The following is a 25,475-nucleotide window of genomic DNA, read 5'->3' as shown; positions in this document are numbered from 1 at the left end:
CGTGGCCAAATGCGGTACTGCACACTGCAGAGCCTTGAATCCTGCTCGTTTTGCCAGACAACACTAGCAAACGGAGTCAGGATTTTTTTTAAGTAATAGCTCGTATTGTGAAACGCTCATTAATGGTGTGACTCGCAATCCGAGGTATTACTGTATAATGATAAAGGTAGCCTGGGGCTGCTTGCACTACAGTGGGATGGTGTGACCATTTGCATTGTCACTGCTGATTGACAAGCCTGTAGCTTGTCAATCAGCACCTGGCCACACCCAGTTCTTTTCACTGCTTTTAGATTTGCCAGCACTGCCTCTGTTGCTGAAACCCTCTCACTGTGAGCTGTCCCCACTGGAAATACATGGGATAACTAACCTGGCTATGCTGTTTGGCAGGGGTACAAAACTAGCTGTACAGAGATGCATATCTTTTTGGCAATGAAGACATATCACACAATTGTATTTCAGGACTTATGTGGACTTATGTGCCCAAAGTTCAGCTTTAACAAATCTAACCCAGCTATGTTGGAAAGCAAATCGGTATTACGTGTGTCTCTATCCATGCACTGAATAATTTAATGGTGCAGCATTCACTGTCCAAAGACTGATGGAAGTTGGGCTGTGCATTGATCTAAGAGGCGTAAAATGTGCTATTCAGACAGCTGAAAATGACTTAACAAAGTTTCTGATGATCTGAAAAATTCATTGATGACTTCTTTGCTTTCATCTAGGTCTCATTACTACAACATCACGAAAGTTGGACCGGGAACAACAGGCAGAACATTTTTTGGAGGTAAAATATTCCATTTTTTTCTTAAAGTATATGTTGCAGCATACTTTTTATAATTCCATTATTTCTGTTCCATCAATGTATTTCCATCATTAGGGTGGCTACGCTGTCTTACAGGGCCTCCCTGGAGCAGAAGCATAGCCACCCTGATGTGCATGCTTTCAGTCTATGGTTTGATGCACCGAGGTTCTGTGCACATCCAGGTAGGGGCCTCATTCAAGACCTCCATTACAAGCCTCTTCTCCTCCTATTATCTGATAGTCTATTATCGATCCTAGCATCATTCCAATAACCCCCTGCACCAGCACCGTACACCAGACTTCTCAGTGGTGTGAACAATGCATTTTGATCGGAAGATCATGAAAGCAATGTGGAGAGGGACTGACTAACGAGAACCTTAAAAAAAAAAGAATAGTAAGACTTTGGGACAAAATTCTTTAAAATAACTTTAAATATTTATGAGCAATGTGGAGCTAAAAGGTGAACTGTTTTATGCAATGAGGGTTTAGTACTACTGTAAGCCCTGTTTGTAGATTCACGATGACAGCTATTTGGTTTACAGAATGACTGTGCCCTTAAATGAAAATAGCTCCCTCATATTCAATTGGCCTGCTACCAGACTGCTGCAACACCCATTGTTTTATCCTTGCCTGTTGGGGGCAGTGCAGAGTGGACATCCTGTTGCTTTCTTTGCAAAATAATTTATGGTGAGTGGAGGCTGGGCACTGCAATCTGTCTGCAGAGATGAATTTCTACACAGGCCATGTAGGCCTCTTGGGTCCTCATTGTTGCTGCCCATTGAATGAATGAATGAATGAATGAATGAATGAAATACTTGTATAGCGCACAATGCGAACTGAATCGCCTCTAGGCCCTGTGCATTTTCTTTGGTGAAATAATGGACTCTGTGCTTAGAGCTCCTCCTCTTTGGGTCCATCACGTAGAGCTGACCTCCTAGCAGAGAGAGATAGACCTCTGAGGGTCTACATGGTTGACCGCGTTTTTTCCACTCGCCATTAGCTGCAATAGGCAGTGGGTAGGGGTGTTTACAGTTCTTCTCTTTGAACCATGGCAAAGTTTACCCAACTTTAGTGATCGGCAGGTTACTGCGTCCAGTCTCCAACATCTGTCAGCTACATGCGATCTGTGGCTGCTGTAAGCCCGCTATTAGTTCAAATGGGCTGAGCATTATCTTTATACAGGGAGGAAGATTATATACTTCCATATGCAGCCCTCTTAAAGCCCAACTCCAGGAGACCTCTATGATGTTCCTCTGGAGATCAGCTGACCTATCTGCTACCATTCGGGTTATCAGAGGACTCCTCACTGAAGTATTTACGGAAGCTCCTAATCCTGACAAGCAGCTACAGTGCAAGTAACAAGGGATCTCCCAGTTCCCTGGAGGAGGGTCACTGTGCTGAATTTTCTAAACTAAGCTGCAAATGTACTGTCGTTTTAAGGCCAACTTATGCTTTAAGGGCTCCGTGCCTCCCCCCTTTCTTGTGGTCGCCATTAGCAGTATTTACTTTTATCCCAAACTTCATTTATAACATTTTTAAGTTATTATATTTTTAGTGTTACATATAAATAATGTTGGTCACAGAAATATGGGTGCAGCATGGCAATTCATGGTGCAGAAATTGGGTAACGTTATCCATAGACTGACAGAAAAGAATTATAGTAAACAGTCAGAGATGACCAAAGAAACAGAACCACTCTTGCATTGAGATTTGGACTGTGGGGAGTTATGGAGCATCTCTTCCCAATGATCTAAAACCCATCAGCAGTATTTTATCTGTTTTATGTTTTAATTTTTTATCTATTCTGAAGACTTTAGGCCAGCTATGTAAGCTGTGTGGTCCTCTTTCTTCTTGCTTCTTCCCTGGGCTTTCCTTACCAGTGTAGATTGGCACCCCAGTTCACTAAGAATGAAAGGTGCTGTGATGACACTCCCTCAAGGAGCCGGGCCATGAAACATTTCACTCACACTACGCGCTCACACTTCTGGGTTGAGTGACAATGGGCATCATGCACCCCAGAAGATTGGGGACATCTCATGATGAAGAAGATATACTGTGGCAGCTCTGAACTGAAGATTGGTTTTGAATCTAGAATCCAGTACCTAGGCAATCTTTTAAAAAAATCAAATTTTGTATAGAGTTGAATTTTAACAGGCAGACTGCCCAGACCAGTCCCCGTCTGAAACAAAACACATAGCATTAGGTGGAAATAAAGGGTTTTTCTCATACTTGATTATATATGATATTAACTGTCACAGTGATTTGCATTCATCTTTAAATTCTTTTGTCTTGTCATGCGAAGTAATTAATTGGCGTACTCTGGGTTTCACCGGGGAATAGTCTTTATTGGTTGATTATTCTGTCTCTCAGCATGAGTTTTACATGCTACATGGATTACTATCAAATAATGCAATATATCATCTGTGCTTTTAATAAGGCTGTTCCTCCTTTTACTTGTGTAAATTTAGAAGAGAAAGAAGAGATTCTGGTCGGAAAGCTTTCAGCGTTGTGTGACCCGGATCGGATCGCAGTCTCAATGAGCTCACGTTATGACATAAAATTAAATTATGTTGTTAAATTAATTGTGCATGTCTCGCACCGTAGTGTGAAGGAACGTAGGAACGTACACTATCAAATTGATTAGCAACAGTGAATGAGTTAAAGATCGAAGACACAACAGAAATTGCTTGAAATGCATCGTATATATCTAGGTCAATCCTGGGAGCCATATTATTGAAGAAAATAGAAATAAATTTGGCGATTAAATATTAGATCCTATCTAAAGTGCTGTTTCCATTTTGAGCAGGCACCCATGAGCTGAATCACCTTCTTATGTCTCCCAAACATTCAAATGGCAAATTGGCTCCATTGTAATTTGTGGCTTCGCTGCTTCCAGAAGGTCATAACAGATTTGCCACTCCTTAATATGTCCATGCTGAATGAACACCATTGAGCGGAATCATGTGCCAGTTTCTTTTGTCTCTTGAAAACTTAGATATGGAACCCAAAACAATGAAAATAATACCGCTCGAATGCCCCCTAAACCTCTGTCAGTCAAATTGGCATGTGAATAGACTGGTGCAAGACAGACAGCATCGGCTTGTCAGGCTCTGATAGACTTCAGCAAAAATGGTGGCCGTCTGCACACAGACAACGACTCTAATGGAGGCCTCTATGATTAGGCCCTGAACGGGTTGAAACACATCTGAGGAGTTCTCTACAGGTGGATAACAAGAGCTGAAGCCCTCTTTTACTCATTTGGTTCATATTTATGCAACAGGGAGTCGGTGTCTGGGTCAGACAGCCACCATTTTGTTGAAGTCTTGAAACCGTAGGGTACATTCATATTGTACCTGACTACAATTAGCTGCGAGAACCCCAATAGGGGTTCCTGGCAAGTAGCTACTGGAGGCACCTCCATTGAAAGTAATGGGAGGATGCCGAATCCCACAGATAATTGCAGCCACTCATGTTGTGATCACCTGTACGTTTTCGACCCTGGACACAGGCTGTCAATAATCAATGGCAATAGGACCAAATAAAGTGTTGAGCTGTCTGCATATCACATTTGTATTATTTCGACCAGAAATTGCCAGTACCAGTAATTTCTTTTAAACCCATAATATTCTGATTTTATAAAGAATAAAGAAAAAAACAGTTTGAGATGAGCAATAAAAGTAGATCATTTTGCTAGTTCCATAGTATATTTCATAATTTCCAGGATTTTTCTCTACCCACAAAATCTGCTCTCCAAAAATACTTTGCAGATTCAAGCATCTCTTCAGACTTTTTCAGTCTTGCGTTAAGAGACTGCAAGTGTATTGAAAATAAATTAGTTATGCCTCTACTGTATATTAAATGTCTGACAAGAGAGGTCTACAAGCAATATATGTATAAACTATAGGGATCTACCAAGATCCGCGTTTCACTAGAATAATTGCCAGGGATAAGAATTTTTTTATGTATAGACATTTAATAAGCTAACAAAATCTGGCCAGTCTGGCAGACAATCTTAAAAAATGTCAGTGTCAGGCTGATAATCCTTGCCCCAGATTAATTCCAAAAATAAAACCGAAAACTTGTATAAATAATAAATTTGCATCTAGATGCACACAATCCTACCTAAGACCAGAATACTTTTTATAATCCTTTTATTAAGAAATACAACTCTTTTGTGCTTTTCACTTTGTTTCAGTAAGCTGACTTCCTCGACTTAAAAGCAGAACTTAGTAAAAATTGCAAGTAGGAAGGCTTTTTTTGTCTTTTTTTTTTTTTTTTGAAGAAGAGACATACTACATCTTATCTGCAATAAAAGCTTTTTACATTAGTGTTTGCAAGGTTCTTTTGAATGTACAGTAGAATGGGCAGCTCAGTGTACATACTTGGCAACTTGGCATGCTTTGGTGCGGAGATGAATTATCTTTGTAAACATGGGTGTTTTGTCATCCCCGGCTGCCCAATCAAGATGACCAAAGCTGCTGAACCTGGAGAAGACCAAGGAACTCGCGCGCATTGCATCACCAAAGGAGAGTCGAGTATTTGCATATTTTGGTTATACTCTAATGGTTAACCCTGCCAACTGCCTACCCACTGTCCAATAACACTGCTTAAGGATACCCCTAGCCTTAAGCAGTCTTATTGGACCATGGACTAGCTCAAATTATTATAAAAGCTCAGAGAATTATTGCCCAGTCATGGTCATGTGACCAACCTGACCTCTAATTACGGCATTTTCACGGTTTTGTTCATACGTGCTACTGAAGTTTCCTAGAATGTCTAAGATCTTGCAATCTTAGAGAGCTCCGCTGCACGCCTTAAAACTTATTGTTGGTTTCTGTGTCATTCATTGTCATGTAACTAGTGGAGACATGGTTGACGAGGAGGTTTCCCTTGCACCTCCTGTCCAATACCTCTGAAGATGGTGACAAAGAGTAGGAAGATGTGGAGTGGCATGAGTGCCGGTTGTTGACTTAGAACTGCAGGAGATCTGCGATTGTTTCAAGAACCTGCTGTCACTTGGATGCTGGGCAGAATGCAGCGATATTGGAGTGGAGGATCGTAGTAGGAGCACATGCAAGGTGCACTAGTACTGAATCATTAAGCAAAGACATGGTTGATGATCCAAGGCTGAGCTCAGGGTCAGATAAACAGTCCTAAATCAGCAGATGATAAGTGAGGTTGATGGAAAACAACCTGATGTCAACAATAGAAGGCAGAGGTCTAAGACAGACTGGGAGGCAAGCCAGGTAGATAACAGAAGATCAGAAGCACAATTCTGGTCACAGGAATAGCTGAAGACCAATTGTCAACTTTTACAATCCAGGCAGAGCTTTAAATAGACTGCCAACACCAGTGCTGGACATGCACTTTCACATACAAACAAAATGCCATGCATGGTCACAACACTAAGTAAAGGGCCAAGTGCCATATTCTGTGTGTACCTGTGCTCACACCGATTCTTGTCTACCATAATAGGCTTGACCTTCCTGACATTCACCTGTAGTAAACTGCATCTCAAAAGTGCATAATATGCAATAAAACCAAAGTGTAAAAAAGAATTCACAGTTATAGGTTATCCTTCAAAAGGCCCACATAAAATTATATAATGTGTGTCCCATTTCAGTGAATTGCTGCCACCAAGGAAATATAGCTGAAGCTTACCAGAGCCACATGATCCTCAAATGATAGAGAAGTCATGTATAGCGTTGTAGTCATATATGGACAAAACCCAGGATACTCTTCAGAAACCATTAACAATAGACATCACCATTCTCAATTCATTCTTCCACATGTATGAGGCTCAGAAAGAAAAAAGTAAACCAGCGCTCCACATAATGTAGATCCAAAATATCACTTTTTAAAAAAAATTAGTTGCACTCACATGTGGGTGGCACAGTGGTGTAGGGGGTAGCACTCTCGCGGGTTCAAATCCCAACCACAATACCACCCGCCTGGAGTTTGCATGTTCTCCCTGTGCCTGCGTGGGCTTCCTCCAGTTATTCCCAGACATGCTGGTAGGTTAATTGGCTTCTGTCCAAAAATTGGCCCTAGTATATGAATGTGAGTTGGGGACCTTGGATTGTGGGCTCCTTGTAGGTAGGGACCAATGTGATTGTGCAATTTATGTGTGGAGCTCTGTGCACAAATTAACTGCACTATATGGGTACCTTAAATTAATAATAGATGAACATCTTAATGAGACACATTGTACAGGGATATGGGGCAATTCTAGATGATGAATCCACACTCACTCAGGTTGAACTGGATGGACTGGTGTCTTTATTCTACTTTACTACATAACTATGTGTAAGAAGCATAAGAGTTCTGTAATAAGCCTCTAACCCAGCCGAATACCAATTCCGTGGACACGTCCACTGCGTGATGATGTTACGTAGCATAGCTTTGCCGAGGCTGGGTAATATCTCCTAGTGCTGAGGCTGGGTAATATCTCCTAGTGCTGAGGCTGGGTAATATCTCCTAGTGCTGAGGCTGGGTAATATCTCCTAATGCGCTTCCAGCTCTTCTATTAATATATTTTCGTTCTTTATTTCACGTATAGTAGGCTACAGTTGCGGCATTCCAAACTTCTCCCCATCCATACCACTCACAATTTTTTGTTTTTTTGGAGGTAAGTGTTTTAAGAAACCAGTCCAAAAATATAAAAGAGAGAGACAAGTATAAAGAGAAACTTCTAAAACCAATACAGGTTCTATGCCTATTATAAGCCCTTGGAAGTCTACGAAAAGGACTTTTTTATCGGTGCATCCCCTTTAAGAACTAGTTACCATCATTTTTATTTTTGTGGGTTAAATACAGCGTCAGCTTGCTATAAAAAGCCCTGTTAAATTATCGAGAACAAACAGACATAAAAAAATAAATCAATAAAAATATATATTGTACCAAGATTTAGCGGGTAACCTAATGGCTCTTTTGAGGCCACCAATTTGCTTTGCGGGATTATGTTGTCATCGGTCTCGGTTACATGAAGATTTAGATGTGAATCTAAAATACCGGCAAGGTTATAAAATATTCCACTCTGAGGAGCCGGAGGAGAGGAAAAAAAAAATACAGACCCTGATTTATCAAGAAATTAAAAGCTTGTGCCTCCTGTGACCACTCTCTGGAAGAGCGTGACTCTTAAATCTGACATCACGCTGATCAATCCGCATCTGTGGCATGCTAGATTAGACTTCTCTCTACGTTATCTGCTCACATCCGTTTTATTGTAGAAGGCTAAGGGAAGAATTAAAGTGAACCTGTCACCAGATCCTTGATGTCTGATTTGCCAAAGTATTTGTTTTCCATTTACTGTGTATGTAGCAAACATCTGCTGAGATCCTGCCAGATTCCAGATAACTTCCAATCCTGAAAATCTTTACAATATTATATCCCTTTCATTTAATATAAGGGGGTAATTAGTAATACCATTGTTGACTATATGATGATACACAAAGGTGGCTTTATATAATGAGTTTCTTTAATGTGTATTTTGTTGTGTACTCATTGAAGATCCTTGATTTACCGCCATATGTCTACTATATGTCCAAATGTTTATGAAAAAACCTGACCATCACATATTTTTTTTTTTTTTGTTAACAGAAACACTTTTAATCATCAATAATAAAAAAATAAAAAATAAAGTACAAACATGACTTTTAGACAATGAGGCACATAGTGTTACTGTAAGTCATTGGTAGGCAACAAAAAATTGCATCCATAAATACAAAAATGTTAAAGCATTCTACATTGTAGTAAAAGAAGCAAACAAGTACACTATAGACCAGGCTTTTTTTCAACTAGGGTGCCCAGGCAGCCTGGGGTGCCTTAAGGTTTCTTCAGGGGTGCCTTGGAAAAAATGCCAGCAGGTGGATCCAGCCTACCTTTTAGTTACACAAAGTTTTCATTGTGCACCATTAAGACCTTCTAGCCACCGGCATGCTAACATTGACATCATCGGTTGACAAGGAGGATGTCGGTCGTCTGCACAGAATCCTTTTCTAGTTCTCTCCTGTCCCTCTCTGTCATCGCTGGGGTCACATTAGCTGAGTGATGGAGAAAAACAGAGGGAGAAGAGAAACATTGGAATACTAGTCAGTACCAGTGTGCAAAAGTGTATCTGATTTGAAAGAATAAATCACCTCTAACGTTGGGAGTAATGTGTGCATGTTGATGCATTATGTAAAACTTTTAGAATAGCTGTAAAACATTTTAAAATGGGGTGCTGCAAGGCTCTCCATAATTTTAGAGGGTGTCTTGAGATTGTCCATCATTTTAGAGGTGCCTTGAGATTGTCCATCATTTTAGAGGGTGCCTTGACAGAAAAACGTTTTAGAAACACTGCTATAGACAAGGAGGTAATATGGAGTACATCTAGAGCAGTGGCGACGAACCTTGGCACCCCAGATGTTTTGGAACATGCACTCTATGTGTAGTTGAACATCATGGGAAATGTAGTTCCAAAACATCTGGGGTGCCAAGGTTCGCCATCATTGATCTAGTGTTACATTACCAATAAACTGTTTATAATGAGACCTGGTGGGCAGCAGATGTCATGTACTGAGGTAGCAAGTTGGGGTAATATAACCCAAAAAAAGGAATGGAGGGGGAGGGTTGAATAGGGAAAGTGGGGAAAAGGGGATAAAGGAGTGAGAGGAGGAGAAGTGAGGGAACCAACACATCTTTATGAGCTTGTTGGACATTATTCTCCAAAACATGGACAATAAAATTGAACTATAGGCAAAACTTTTTTTTTTTTTTCATTAAGGTGAAAAACCTTCTGACAGTGACCGACCCCCTAACCCCACCCCACCCCCCCCCCCCCCCGTTTTACTCACCTGATCCCCTCGATCCCTCGGTGGAGACGCGCTGGACCTCTCTGCCCGGGGCTTCACAGCTTTTGATTGGATAGATTGATCACAGCGCAGCCATTGGCTCCCGCTGCTGTCACCCAATTCCAATGATGCCAGTGCCGAGGGGCTGGGCTGAGTCCTACATTATGCATCTATGGACACAAATGCTGGACTCTGGAGCGCACCCGCAAGGTAACCCCCCTGGGAGAATGCTTCTCCTAGGGGGTTATACGATGCTGGGAGGAGCTGATAGCTTTTGCGCAAACCAATCAATGGAAACGTCTTGCCTTTTTTTTTTTAAAACCAAAAATATGTAGAAGAATACATATTGTCCTAAACTGAGGAAAAAATCATTTTTTATATATTTTGGGGGGATATTTAATATATTTAATATAGCAAAAAGTAAAAAATATTGCTATTTTTTAAAAAAAATTCGCTCTTTTTTTGTTTATAGCGCAAAAAATAAAAACCGCAGAGGTGAACAAATACCACCAAAAGAAAGCTCTATTTGTGAGAAAAAAAGGACAGCAATTTTGTTTGGGGGGGAAGTCGCACGACCGCGCAATTGTCAGTTAAAATGACGCAGTGCCGAATTGCAAAAAGTGCTCTGGTCAGGAAGGGGGTCAAATCTTCTGGGGCTGAAGTTTTTAATTGCAATTTTACAATTTAAAAAATGTTTGATTTTACCACACGTGCCAAAAGCAGAAGTTTGGGAGGTTGGTGTAAGTTACCCTGTTTCCCCTAAAATAAGACCTAGCCTGATTGTCGGTGTTGGCTGCAATTTAAGCCCTACCACCCAAATAAGCCCTACCCTGTTTCCTCAAAAATAAGCCCTACCCTGAAAAGAAGACCTACAAGGACTTTAACTAGGGCTTATTTGGGGGGTAGGGCTTTTATTGCAGCTATCACCGACAATCACACTAGGTCTTATTTTAGGGGAAACGGGGTATATAGCACTTACCTCCGTGCTGATCTTTGCTGGAAACACAGCTGCTTCATTCCCCAAACACTGCTGCTGAAACATTTGTTTTGTTCTTCGTTAATTGAAAGTGCCTACACACTGGGGGTTATTTATGAAAGGCAAATCCATTTTGCACTACAAATGCACTTGGAATCTAAGGGGTAGATCTAAAATTAGGGGAAGCTCTGCTGATTTTATCATTCAATCATGTGCAAGCTAAAATGCACTTTTTTATTTTCCTTGCATGTCCCCCTCTGATCTACAGCGACTTTACTTCCAAGTGCAATTTCAAGTGCACTTTGCACTTGTAGTTTGCACTTGAAGTGCAAAGTGGATTTTCCTTTCGTAAATAACCCCCACTGTTTTATTCTTTGTAGATCCGATTAAAATTATAAAGCGCATCTAAAGCCAAAACTGGACTGCTGAAAAGCATAGGCCTAAGAACATATGCATATAAGTGACCTTGCCTAAAGATGACACAGACCAGGGGCGGACTGACAACTCATGGGGCCCCTGGGCAATATGAGAAGATTATGGGGTCCCCAGGCAATAGATTATGCGGCCACACAGTATACACACACACACACACACAGTATATACACACACAGACACACAATATACACACACAGCAATTGGGGCTTTCATACTGGGGTGGCTTGAGAGGTGCTTATTAGGCACTTTACAGGAGCTATTTTTAGAGCTAAAACACCTGAAAAGTGCCTCAGTGTGAAAGGGGTATTACATTCCTGACACGTGGCTGGAATATAACTGCCACATTGGTTGTGCTCTCAACCAAACTGTCAAACCATCCAAGAGTCATAACCGATCACATGTGCAGCATCATAGCAGTTGAAGGTTAAACAGAGGCCAAGATGGCAGCTTCCTTGGCTGAAAATGATAGGAGGGTTTACTGATAGTTTGAAAGTGAAAGACCACTGCTTTTTTGAACATTACCAGCATAATACACATGAACAATAACCTTATGTAGCGCTACCCTTGTAGGAGCTGCTTGATTATTACACCGTTGCCCCTCACTTATTCAATGGCAGCCAGGTGCAATGTATTTTCTGCAGCCAGGCACACACACACTTATGCCCTGTACACACGACCGGTTTTCCCGTCGGAATAAAATGAAGGTTTTTCCAACGGAGTTCCAACGGAATTCTGCTGAAACTGTCTTGTGTACACACGATCACACCAAAGCCCGACCGTCAAGAACGCGGTGACGTATGACAGGACTAGAAAAAGGAAGTTCAATAGCTAGTAGCCAATAGCTTCCGTCTCGTACTTGCTTCAGAGCATGCGTCGGAACAGCATACAGACGAGCAGTTTTCCCGATAGGAATTTGTTCCGTCGGAAATATTTAGAACGTGTTCTATTTCTAGGTCTGTCCGAATTTTCGACGTAAAAAGTCTGATGGGGCATACACACGATCGGAATATACGATGAAAAGCTCCCGTCTGACTTTTTCTGTCGGACATTCCGCTCATGTGTATGGGGTATTAGGCTCGATGTAGTCAATGACCAGTTTAGGTGTGTTGTTTTTGTAGTTTTGTTTTGTAGGAACTTGGATAAGGTAGGGGATTTTAGTTGGATACTGCGGAATAAAACTATACACAACTTGAGGACTCTAGCTGATCTAGAATTGAGTAGTAGGTGAAGTCCCTTGCTGGGAGCAGATGGCAGACTTCTCCTATGTAGCAATGTAGAAATCAATAGCATACACAAAGTCTCTGGTAAAGCAGGACAGGTAGTCAGAGCTCTTCAGGTACAAGCCAGTTTTGACAGACTGGGCAGCAGTCCAAAAGTAGTAGAACTGAGCAAAGTCCCACTTGGGCAAGCTTTTCAGATAACTAGCCAGCAATCCCTTTTTGTTGCACCCTTGGCTAACTGTACTAACACAGCCCCGAGATCATTGGTCTGTACTCAATGGAGTTGCAAACAGATTCCCAGGCACGGCCCCCACTTAGTCAGCACATCTGAAGCACCAGGTTCACTCCTTTACTTTAGCTTCAGGCCCTCAGGTCAACCACCTGAGGCCGCATGGCAGCAAGTGCCAGGGGTGGCAAGCCTGCCTCACCCACGGTTGGTGCACTCCACCATCTGAAACGGGAAGGACCCAGAGACCACATGTTCCCTGAATATTTAGGCCAATCCTAGCATGCTCAGGGGCATCCCCCCTGTAATTGGCAGAGACTGCTACATACTCATGTTGCCTATTTGGCTAACTCCCTCCCATGTTCTAGAAAGCTCTACAAGTTTCTAGAAGGCAGGAGACATCAAAGCAAGCTTCAACAGCACCAGAACACAGGAACAGCCCTTACTAATAAATCCAAGCATTCTGTTAAGCAGATCTGTTGAAGATTACACTAGTCTAACTATTTACATCCTAGCAACTAAACTAGGAGGGTGCCACACTGATATAGCCTAAAGCCTTGTACACACGATCGGAGAATCCGTCAGAATGTGTCCTATCGGACTGTGTTGTCGGATAATCCGACTGTGTGTGGTATGCATCGGAATGTTTCCGTCGGAATATCTGTCGGACCCAAATTTCCAACTAGTTGGAAATATTTCCCGACCAACTGGTTCGATCGGACATACTCCGATCATGTGTAGAGAATTTTGATCGGACCAAGTGCCACGCATGCTCAGATCAAATTCCTACATCAAAGCTATTGGCTACTAGTCCCATCGTAACAAAATTACGTCATCACGTTCTGAAAGATCGGGTTTTTCGACAACTTAGTCCGACCGTGTGTATGCAACAGTTTAGGACAAGACAAAGTCCGACGGGCAAAATCCGACGGATTTGGTTGTCGAAATCTCCGACCGTGTGTACAGGGGCTAAGAGTTTGTCCTTACTTGCAGTGCCAGACCGACATTAGATTGATCAAAAAGTCAACTTGAGGGCCTTGCCCATTAACGCAGCCTTAATCACCGGCATGGTCAAACTACCAGTAAAGCTCTGACGAGCACCTTCAAAGCCGGCAGATGGACAGGCATCCTTTCTGAAGGCATAAGTTCCTCAGGTCGGTGGTGTGTGCCACAGCATAGCCTTTTCTCTGGAGTTCAAACACCACCCTGTCCCAGCCACTTAACCTCCCTGCGTTATGGACCACTTATTGGGCCATGCTTCTATCAGTCAAGGCTTCCTTTTCCCTAGGTTCAAGGGTACTTTGTTTGTTTTTGTTTTGAAGAAAGTAGGGAAGGGCAAGAACTCTGTTGAGCTTTTATTGCAGTCTATGTTCTTGCTGGGAAGATTCATCCTACCTGCAAACTCCATGCAGTTTGGTCAAGATTTGAACGGAGGACCCCAGCGCTGCAAGGCGGAAGTGATAGACACTAATCCATTGGAAAAAAAAGTCTGAGTTCTTGTTATTGCAAAATCATCTCCTGTGTTTCCTTCAGTTTTATTAATGAGTTTCTATTAATCATCCTTATTCTATTCAGTGACAATACCTTGTTTTCAAAACATGTCAATCTGAAAACAAATACTTTATTATTAGGAGTCTTTACAGTACAAACAAGTGAATACAAAAGTGGAAGCAGAACTTTCCAATCAACAGGATATAAATCTTTTTAAATTTCGCTTTTTTTTCCTCTCTCTCTGAATCCCACGGTCTCCTCTTTTGTACACTGGACGGTATGCTTTTTCAGTTCCTGAAATTCAATTAGCAGCCTCAACATCACAGCAATCTTTAGACATTAACTTTTGGCAACAGTGTATGTGTGACCTAATTGTGTCCGATGGAAGGAGATTGGACGCGGTCCAGGTTACAATAGGATTATCTTCATAAGAAGCTTTATGCAGCCGAGAAGACTCCAACTCATTTTTCTTAAATCTAACTATCTATGTAATATCTACATGGTAATCTTAAGGCACTGGTGGGCTCAGGGTAGTAGTTAATTTAATAGGCCCTTTAAGAAAAAAATGTAAAAAATAATAAAACCATGTGCAACTAATTAAGAGACTATCAAAACGGAAAAGCTAATTTTACCGTGTGCAAAACTCAACATTCATCAAGAGTTCAGTAGGTTTTCCGAACATTAAGGCCCCTTTTACATGGGTTGTCCCATCAGGTCCACCTGTCAGTGTTTCAGACAGACCTAATCGGACCCTTCAATCTCCCCTATGGAGCGGCGGATGTCAGTGACACCCGCCGCTATCCGATCCGATCCTGCCTGCAAAATCCAGACGGATGGTGTTCCTATTTTCCATTCATCTGATGGATTGGATGAAAATGGACAGACGGTTCGTTTTCACCTGATTTCCCCATAGAGGAGAGCGGGATTGGGTCCATCTCTGCTCTGCTCAGTGATCAGTCACTGAGCAAGCGGAGTCCATCAAATGGAGGCGCTCGTGTGAACGGGGCCTTAGGGAGAGATATATATTTAATGTGGCATTCACCAAACATTCACTACAGGTGAATCAAACACCTGTTGAGGACACTGGACAAAATGCACACACCCAAAAAAACAAGACGTATAGGGCGTACTGCATACGTCTTGTTTTTTTGGGCATATGCAGTATGCCCTGTCCTTCTGCCTTTGTTTTAAGGGCGCGATTGGGTTGCATTTTTTTACCGCTTCTCAATTGCCTATTCACTCCACTTCATAGGCATGCACAGCCTATTGAATTAGGGCCTGCACCTCAAAGCTCAAAACACGTGTGTGTGTGCATGTGTATATATACTGACAATGTCAGTAGAGTGGTGGATGGTGTCAGTAGGGCAGTGAATGGTATCTATAGTTTTTGTTTGTATTATTTTATTTTTTACATTCTTTTCCCCAAATTTTTTAGGACCCCCATTAGGGGGCTTTGTTGAAATATCAGGGGTTTTAAAAGGGAGAATCTGCACCACACAGGGTGGTTAGGGTGTGCCCATGCACACCTGGCACACCCTGTGCGCACGCCTATGCTCCACTTACTATTGTTAAAATATGGAACATTTATGTTTCATTCATCTGAAGTTAAAAGGGATGAGATATGATCCATATAAGGTGTCAGTTAAAGCAACCTAGCAAGTTAAAAAATAAATTAAAATAAATTGTGTTACTCTTTAGCCGTTATATTATCACTTCGTTTACTCTGAACAGCCCTAATTTATTCCTTCTTCCTGTTTTTCTCTTAACTATTATTCTTATTTGTTATATTATTATTAATATGTTATAATATATTATATTATTTACTATTATTACTATTATTCTCCTGCAGATTTTTTTTTTTAATTCCTTTTTATCTAACCGGTAATATTTAAACTTTTTTTTATAAGCTTTGTTCATTCATTTTTTTTTTTTTTTTGTTATCTCATTAAAAATAGTGCATGTTAAGAAAAAGGGCATTTTTACATGTGTAAATAACTTTCCAGTGATTTGTACCAGAATCAGAACTTTAGTATCATTTAGGCTGCATTCACACCTAAGCGCCTCGGGGGGCCTACATCGCGGGCTCGCTGGACAGGTAAGTGCCCTTATTAAAAGTCAGCAGCTACAATGTTTGTAGTTGCTGACTTAAAAAAAACAAAAAACGGCCAGACCTCCACTTTAAATCAGATGAAATTTAGCATAACATTTATGCTTTTTATCTTGCGTAACAGTTTTTTTTTTTAACTTGGTGAAAGTAGACAACAAAGTTTTTATTTCTTTTTTTTTGGGGGGGAGTTGATTTTTTTTTTTTTTTTTTAACCTGAAAGCCTGAGGACATCTAGTGGTGGAAAGTAATTATTGTGGGGAAAGTTCCTTAGGCTCGATTCACATGTATACATGTTGCTTTTGAGCGTTCTATAATGCTTTTTGCTGTGCTTTCTGCATTTTTTTTTTTTTTTTGCAGCAATCTGCAGTTTTAATTTTTTTTTTTTTTTTTTTAAGGGGGTGGATTTGTTGTTAGGCAGATTTAAAAACGCAAATCGCAGTAAAACCGCACTACATGCTTTCTGCAGCTTCTCTATTGAAATTTATTGAACCAAAAAAAGCAGTGTTTTGCGTTTAAAAGAGCCCCTGGCCCTTACCAAAAAATGCAGAGGCACAAAAATGCATTCATGTGGACATGTTTCATAGGAACCCATGTTAAAAAAAAATCCCCTGCATTTCTGCAAAAAGCATGAAAAAATTCATTGGTGTGAATGGAGCCTAAGGCCTGATTCACAGCTATGCATTTTTAGTGCTTTTTTCATTTTGCATATTTGCACTACAGTCTATTAAAAGCAGAGTTCCACCCATTTTTTTTTTTTTTTAGTTTGTTAAAAGTCAACAGCTATAAAAAGTGTAGCTGTTGACTTTTATTAAACAGACACTTACCTGTCCCACGGTCCAGCGATGTGGGCACCCGGAGCCTCGCTCCTCTCCCCCTCCTCTCCACGGCACCATCATGGCAACTTTGGGCACAACTTACGGAGTCGCGCTGCGCTCTGCTATTGGCCAGGCAATCTTCTGGGGCCTGTGATGTGTCCCAGAAGATTGCTGGCAGGGAGGGGCCGCCTAGGGCGAGAGAGGGAGTTGCCTAGGCGGCCAAGAAGAGGAAGGAGGAAGTGGGACAGGAAATCATACTAAAAAGAGGGTACACATTCCTCCCAAAAAAAAAGACATGCCAATTGTGGCATGTCAGGGGGCAAGGAGTGCTTAAAGTGGAATTTCCAGTTTTGGGTGGAACTCCTCCTATTGAACATGTTCTGTAATGAAATCTGCAAAATGCAAAAAGCACTAAAATTGTTATCATGTTCTATTGCAATGTTTTTTGTTTTCATTGTTCATTACAAATATGCCCCCGCTGTCTGTTTACGAGTAAAACGTAACAGTTATGAAGAAAATGCAGAATACATCACCATGGCCTTCCATTGGCAGGTCATCAGACTGTTCATATATTTTGCTAGTAAGAAAAAAAATATATGGGGTTTCCATTTATTTCAGTGTCATGGATAACCTTTGGGCCTTTTCTCACTGATTTAGCACATGTAGCTCTTCGATAGGTTGCCAACGCATGTTTTAGTATTGGGTTTGCCTTTCCCTGACACCTCTACATTAGCAGTCCATTAGTAAATGGCTTGGTGCCTACTACTAATTATCAGCTGGCCTGAATTCAGCACTCCCGTTAGTCATTAGCATTTTCTTTCTTATTGTCATAATTTTAACTTCAGTGAGTTTGCAATTACTATGTCCAACACATGGTTTCAGCTGAGCAAATAGGCTGTTCTGTACATACTTTTCACCTATAGCCTCCATTATTTGTGCTTAAAAATGGAAATGCATTTAAAAATGTTACAATGCAGGTAGCTCTGTTGTTCAATGTGTTGGAAGTAATCTATCAGCTACCCTGTTATTTGTAAGATTTATATTTTGTCCCTGATACAGGGCCAGATGACAGTAGGGAAAGCAAGCAATAACCTCTGTCAGGACTTTTGTTCTGAAAAATGTATGTTAATTATTTTATTTTGCTCGGAGGGTTTACTGAGTTGTTTTGTTACTCTGAGCTGCATTGCTTTGACTTAAAGAAAAACTCTCCTGAAAATGTTTAAACTTTTATTTGATTTCCCAGGGGGCCAGGGGCATATACCACTTGGTCCCACTCTTGGCAGCTCTATTGCGGATATAAAGCACCTCCTTATTAATATTTTTATTATTATTATACAGGACTTATATAGCGCCAACAGTTTACGCAGCACGTCTTATTTATGTTAATATTGGCTGTTCCTCCACCCCAGTCTGAAGCCCAATTTATGGGCATTCCTGTGTAGATTTTACTGTTATTAATGAACAGTCAGTGCTGTTGGGGCCCCGACATCATTCCTTCATAATAGCAAAATATTACTCAGAAGTGCTGTGTGTCTAATTGCAGCTGCTTGTGTAAACATACAATGGTCCTGAAGATGGATTATGCAGTACTACGTTTTTTACTGTTATGAATGTGGAGGCTGGTACTGTGTATGACACAGCCCCGCAGAGCTGCCTGTTTATTCAGAGCAATGTATTGACATTCTGCATTGCGGGGCTGTGTAATTAATTTGCTGGGGGCGATTAGAGCATGGAGGTGGTGTCAGGATGGAAGCTGGGACTGTGACAGGGACAAGGGGAGCAGTGACTGTTCCACCTGATGTAATGTGAGCAGACCGGAATTAAACAGATGGGTATGGCGAGCTGGGGACTACTAGTGCATGCAGGAGGAGGACTGGTGGTTGTGTGGGCTTCCATGACTGGGCTCTGTGGGGAGTCATCAATGAGGGTACTAGGGAACCCCAGGCCAGGGATGTCATGAGGGGAGTCCAGTTTGTTACCTCTGAATTATCTGCTGTGAATGGCAGTGCTGATCTCCAGAGTGGCCCCTGTTGCCAGAGACTAGCACTCTCACTCTGCTTTCTTGCAGTGTTATTGGAATGTGGTCTGCCATGCTGCTTAGCAATGACAAGATCGATTTTAATGAGACCACGTTCTACATGCACTTGTCCGCTACATTTAGTGGTTTGGCCTAGGAACATTTGGCAGAAGGCAAAATAGCCTAAAACAATAACTTGGGGACATTTGTCCAGTAGGGAAAATAGCCTAAAACAATAGCCTAGAAACATATGTCCGGAACAGAAAATAGCCTAGGGACATTTGGCCAAAAGGGAAAGTGGCCTAAAACAATAACCTAAGTAAAGTCGACCTGAAGAGAAGCATTGGGTGTTTTGGTGTTCATTCGTTTAAGTGGCCAAAATATTAATTTATTCTGGCCATTGAAATGAATAAACCCTCAAGGTCCAAATGCGCCTAGCATTGAGACACATTTAGGCGCGTTGGGTTTTTTTCTGCCAAAACACGCAAGCGATTTATTTTTTTTGGCTTGTAAGCGCCTATATGTGCATGGGCACATAACATGGAGGGTATTTAGAGGCAGAAAATAAAAAAATAAAACGCCCTTACAGGCAGTGTCTTTGATGGCCAGTATGCATTAAGCCTAGTAAGTGAATGCTGGTTAATTCGCAAAGAGCACAGAGAACTGCACATGCAGTTTCATTGGATAATATAATGCAATAACTATGGAATATGATCCAACATCAGTTATCTGTTTTTTCAAGAATCACCTTCTAGCCACTTACAGAAAAAAATGAAATTTTGGTTAAGAAAACAGCCATTTAAATCAGGATATACATAGTAATTATGTCTCTAAATGCTAAGCGATTCAACAATTTATTGACTGTCTTTTGAGAACCAGTCAAACTACATATTTTTCATAAATAAAACTTTGAGTGATTTATTTATTTTTTTTGGTTTTCAAAACCTCCTGCATAACAAGCTTCCGTATAACGGATCCCACACCCAGAATTACTGAACTTTCGGTGAAACGGGATGACCTGGTAAGGCTTATTTTGCCCCCACCAAAGGAAGATTGCGTCCTCCTCGCACCTCGAGGTCATGTTTCCATCTCATAAACAGCCGAAATGAACATTGTTGATCTAACCTCCTGTCAACACTTTCCTTTTGAGACTCTGAAATGTGATATTTCCTATCCCCCTAATTTTCTTGTAGCACCATGGTGCGATCAGCTTGTAAATTAGTAAGCTTTTGGCTATGTTTTTTTTTTTTTTTTTTAACGACTTCAAATCCTCGCCATTGAAGTTCTGTGCAGGGGGGGTAGGGGGTGTAAATAAAAGCAAATTTCATGATTTCTAACAAGAATTGGGAAGCCAGGAGAGAGCTTGAATATGTATGAGCTCTTTGATTCCACATCTTCCCCAAAAGCGCTTTGATCTCGTGTTTAGAAAGACTTCACCTAGAAAAGTTGCAGAATCCGCAGCATCTGAGACCGATTATCCAAACAATGCATTGCTGTGTGTCCGGGGTGATCGTTTCATACACAGATTCCTTGATTAGTGGATTGTTTGGAGAGTTTGGAAAGGGAAAACAAGTTGAGTTGAGTCTCCTTCGAGTTTGTTGTCTTAATTTAGAAAATCAGAAATCTTTCAAGGCCAAGTTCATGCAAACTGACGTTTGAATTGGGTCACAAGCCAACTTTTTGCGTTTTAAGAGTCTCCCTTCATAAACTCAAGCAACACTTCCAATTATTCGCTGAACTTTGGCTGCGTTTCACCTAAAACTGCAGTTAGTTTATCCTAAAGCTGACCTGACTCCAGATATAGTTTTTCATGTTAAGTGGATGCAGGCTGTGCAATGTGTGTTACCAATAACAGAGGTCACAGTACTCGTGACAATGCCTCCATCTGCTTTTATCTTCAGAAGGGCTACACCATCTTTGTTCAGGCTTCATTTAAAGAGGAGCTCCAGGCTCCCCCCAAAAAAACTGAAAGTCAACAGCTACAAATACAAATATTAGGGCACTTACCTGTCCAGGCATTCAGCGGTGTCCTTACCCAAGCCTGTTCTTTAATCAGCTATTGGGTGCTGACGCTGCCATCTTGACTAAGGTAAACCGGCATTGAAGCCTTCAAGCTTCATTGCCGGTTCCTACTGCATATGCACAAAGCACGCTGCAGTTTGTGAAAGGGCTGCAGACTTCTGGGACCTGTGATGTGTCCCAGAAGGCTGCAGGGAAAAGAGGAGGGCTGCACTTCCGGCTCAGTTCACTGTAAGGAACTGAGCCAGGGGTGGGATCGAGTACCTATCAAAACCAGGTACCTGCTCCCCCCAAAAGGTACCAAAAGTGGTAGCGGAGGGGGGGGGGGAGACAAGCAGGGCTTGCCCTTTTGGGTGGAGCTCCGCTTTAAGGTCAGCATCTACTTCCTGGATTAAGAGATGCCAGACCAGCTCAGAGATGATACCGCTAGGTAAATCATGGTGTCTGTGCAGTCCTTTGACTGTTTTAACAAATGTCTGTAGCAGCTTCCCACCTTGTCACTTGCTACAAAGTCAGGGCTCATTCACATGGGCAGTCAGGAGGTAGTAAAAGAAGGTGGTTGTGCGGCAGTTTTACTCAACTGTCCACCCCTCCTCAACCACACACCTTTGCAAGCCATGGGTGTGATGCTTTGCTTCTCAGCCAGTGAAAAATATGTACTGTAACTTCTCAGTTGCATTCAGTGGGCCATTGGCTGAGAGTGTTGATTGTATGACGATCGGCAGACTTTTTGGATCATGCTCCTTTGACAGAAGCCAGACGTTCAGCTTTTGTCAGACTGGCTGCTATACACATGGGCCGAATGTTGGCCGGTTTAGATCGAACCAGCTGATATAGCCTGTTTTTATGGGGCTTTATACTTTCCTTTCTATACGTTTCTTTGTAGGTCCTGCAAAATGTAATTTTCTGACACTTGATGATATGTCATGCCTATGGACAGGGATGGTCCTTGTTTGGACAATTGTTTTAATTTCTGTGTAGGAATTGCCCCAGCTTGTGGTCCTACTGCTGGGGACAGTTGTGTCAATTTTTTTGCTACAGATGTTTTATTATTGCCATCATTTTATCAGTGTTCTCCATCTCCGGGCTTGTGATCGGAGATGTGTGAGATGCTGACATTCCAGGAAATAAGTGTTCTTCTGCCCTTTGTATTCTGACATTGAGTGTTTAGTCCAAATTGGAGTGTACTTCAGATAATGAAGGAGGAATTCAGACGGATCTTTTTAGCGCTGCAGCTTTTTAATTTAACACCTTTGCAAATGTTTCAATTATTACTTTCCATTTATCACTTTGAATCAGCCAACACGCTGTCCAGCAAATGTGTTGACAGATCGTGTTATCAAAGATAACCTGCAAGCATCGTCTTTGCAAAGTGTCCGTTGGGCTATATTTCCCAGCTGGCAACCAGACAACATCGCTTTGCCATGTTCTATACAACCAGGGGAGAGCAAAATCATGTTTATTTCCAAAGCAATTTTCAACTAAGCAGCTCAATAAGCAAAAATTTAAGTTTCTGCTTTGGCAAAACTTCACAGTTGTAAATTTCATAATTTCACGTCAAGCTCAATTTTTGCCAAACTCACTCTGTTCTTCTGTACATACCACCTATGCAAGAATAAAGGGAGAAGGTGATTGGCAAGGTCAGGGTGACACATGGTGGAGCGGAGATTGGTTACGCAGAGACTGTCAGTCAGGAGGATGCAATGCCACATCCTAAATGTGTGTTTTCCTTTTTTTCTGGCCAAACAGGCTTTTGATTGGGAATACAAGTATTTGCATTGTGGTTGTCCAGTACAATATTCCATTCGCATTCCTGGAAATACTTTATATACACAGTGTGTCAAAGTCAAGTCAAAATCAAATAGTCCCAAAGTAATATCCAAAAGTGCATTCAATGGTAAATTTAAATGCTATCAATCACTTCCACCAGCTCTAGTGCTCCAGCCACCACCATATAGAGTTGCTCACCAGAGCTCAAGTAATAACACAGGAGGTCTGAAACCACTTAAAATCTTCCCCAGAAGGATGGATGGCCTTCACTCAGCAGGACACTATTTACACTAGAAATTTGATATCATAAAAAAAGAGAGAGAGGGAGCCACATAGTGTAGTACTTTTCAATCATTTGATTAAAAAAATGAATTACATACTCACAAAGGTCAAAGAAACAGCCAGGCATTAACAGAAACAAACATCTGATCCGCCATGATGACGTCACCACTTGACCCCGTCCTTTCGCCTTTAACTCCAAGGAAAGTTATCTAAGGCATTCCAGAATAGCTTTCCTATAGCATTCCTGGCAATGGCTCCATGTAGCAACCGTCAACTGGAAATCTTTTGGTTGTGCCGCAGCCCCATTAATTTGAATAGGTCACATTTAGTGACAGTATTGACCGCCAAACACTACACGGGAGTATTATTTTTTGCCATACCACACCACAACTGTGGTACTAACCTAACTGGTGACCATGTTACTTTGCACCTGGGTGGATGGAAGCAGTAAAACCATGACTCGGCGGCCTATATTTGGAAGGATTTGTAGTCAAACACCTTGGACATGACATACAGAATCAGTACTACACTCCTATTTTCAATCTATACCTCCTCCCTGGGTCAACTGATAGCCTCCCACGGCTTCCAATACCACCTCTATGCTGACGACACCCAGATCTATTTCTCTACCCCTCAGCTCACTCCCTCTGTCTCCTCACGTATCACTAATTTACTATCGGATATATCAGTCTGGATGTCACACCACTTCCTCAAAATCAATCTATCCAAAACCGAACTTATAATTTTTCCTCCCCCATATGCCCCTTCCCCTGATCTCACTGTCAAAATTGATGGCACAACCATAAGCCCATCCCCACATGCCAAGGTTCTAGGTGTAGTCCTGGACTCTGAACTCTCCTTCAAGCAACACATCCAATCGCTGTCCAAATCCTGCCGCCTCAACCTCCGCAACATCTCCAAAATACGCCCCTTTCTAACCAATGAGACAACAAAGCTCTTAATTCACTCGCTGGTCATCTCCCGCCTCGACTACTGCAACTCCCTTCTCATTGGCTTACCTCTACATAGTCTATCACCTCTTCAATCCATTATGAATGCCGCTGCCAGACTCATCCACCTTACCAATCGCTCGGTGTCTGCTACTCCTCTCTGTCAATCCCTCCACTGGCTTCCGCTCAGCCAAAGAATTAAATTCAAAATACTAACAATTACATACAAAGCCATCCACAACTCTGCCCCCAGCTACATCACTAGCTTAGTCTCTAAATACCAACCTACTCATCCTCTTCGTTCCTCTCAAGACCTCCTGCTCTCTAGCTCCCTCATCACCTCCTCCCATACTCGCCTCCAGGACTTTTCCAAAGCCTCCCCAATCCTATGGAATGCCCTACCCCAATCTGTCCGCTTATCTCCTACTTTATTAGCTTTTAGACGATCCCTGAAAACACTTCTCTTCAGAGAAGCCTACCCCACCCACACCTAACTGTATTTTCATTTTCTCCATCAGCTCATCCTCCACAGTTATTACCTTTTGTTTCAACTTGACCCTCCCTTCTAGATTGTAAGCTCTAACGAGCAGGGCCCTCTGATCCCTCCTGTATTGATTTGTATTGTAAGTGTACTGTCTGCCCTCATATTGTAAAGCGCTGCGCAAACTGTTGGCGCTATATAAATCCTGAATAATAATAATAATAATAATAATAATAGATGAAGTTACAAGGGCATGTAATATGCTAAACTATTTTTATTTAGTGAGACAACATAAGGAAGTGTAGCCCTCGTTTGGGTGGAGGGGTTATGAGAAATGGTCCTCACTAAACAGGATATGGTGCTAAATCTGTAGGTAAATAAGAGAACCAGAACCTTTGCTAAGTGGAATTGATAATAACGTTGGCAGTGCCTCCACCCAAGAAAGGGCCTCTGTGAGCAGAGGGGATTCCCTTCCTAGCAACTTAACCAGTAATCTAATTAAAATAATTGGGAGCAGAAGAACTACTGCAACCAGCATATAACAATAACCATAAACATGTACTGTAGATGCAGACCAGAAATAATACGAGTTTTATATAAGAGATTGATAACAGAACATACATATAGTGTACAAACAGGCATTATCGACAAAAGGCCCGATAGAAGTCCTGGTAGAATTGTACACATATACCCAGGAATATACAGTATAGTTATTAAGGTCCCTTTCACACTGGGGCGGTTTTCAGGCACTACAGCGCTAAAAATAGCGCCTGTGTAGCGCCTGAAAAAACCTGCCCCTTTCACTCCAGTGTGAAAGCCGGAGGGCTTTCACACTAGAGCGGTGTGCTGGCAGGGCGGTGAAAAAAGTCCTGCTAGCCGCATCTTTGGAGCGGTGAAGGAGCGGTGAAGATTTGCAGTGATGATAAGACCCTCCATCCGTTACCCAACAAGCCTGGAATGCACTCCTAGTTAACTGGCACTGTGCATGTGAGATAGTAATAGAATAGCGATACTCTATTTTTCATGAGGATTAAGCAATATGCACTCAAGAAGC

General features: G+C 41.7%; 1 protein-coding gene across 6 annotated transcripts in view; it reads left to right on the top strand.

Moving 5' to 3' along the window:
- Positions 1-25,475, top strand: part of FAT3 (FAT atypical cadherin 3) — a 994,495-nt gene that overhangs the window by 653,716 nt on the left and 315,304 nt on the right. For all 6 annotated transcript variants that reach the window (XM_077484996.1, XM_077484994.1, XM_077484992.1 and 3 more), the window contains one exon: positions 723-784. In XM_077484996.1, the coding sequence (XP_077341122.1) occupies positions 723-784 (62 nt within the window). The remainder of the gene's footprint in view (positions 1-722; positions 785-25,475) is intronic.

This window comes from Lithobates pipiens, unplaced genomic scaffold (genome assembly GCF_037356315.1).
Source record: "Lithobates pipiens isolate NorthernLeopardFrog02 unplaced genomic scaffold, aLitPip1_a1.2 Scaffold_17, whole genome shotgun sequence".
Taxonomy (NCBI): Eukaryota; Metazoa; Chordata; class Amphibia; order Anura; family Ranidae; genus Lithobates; species Lithobates pipiens.
This window is presented reverse-complemented; position numbering and strand designations above follow the sequence as displayed.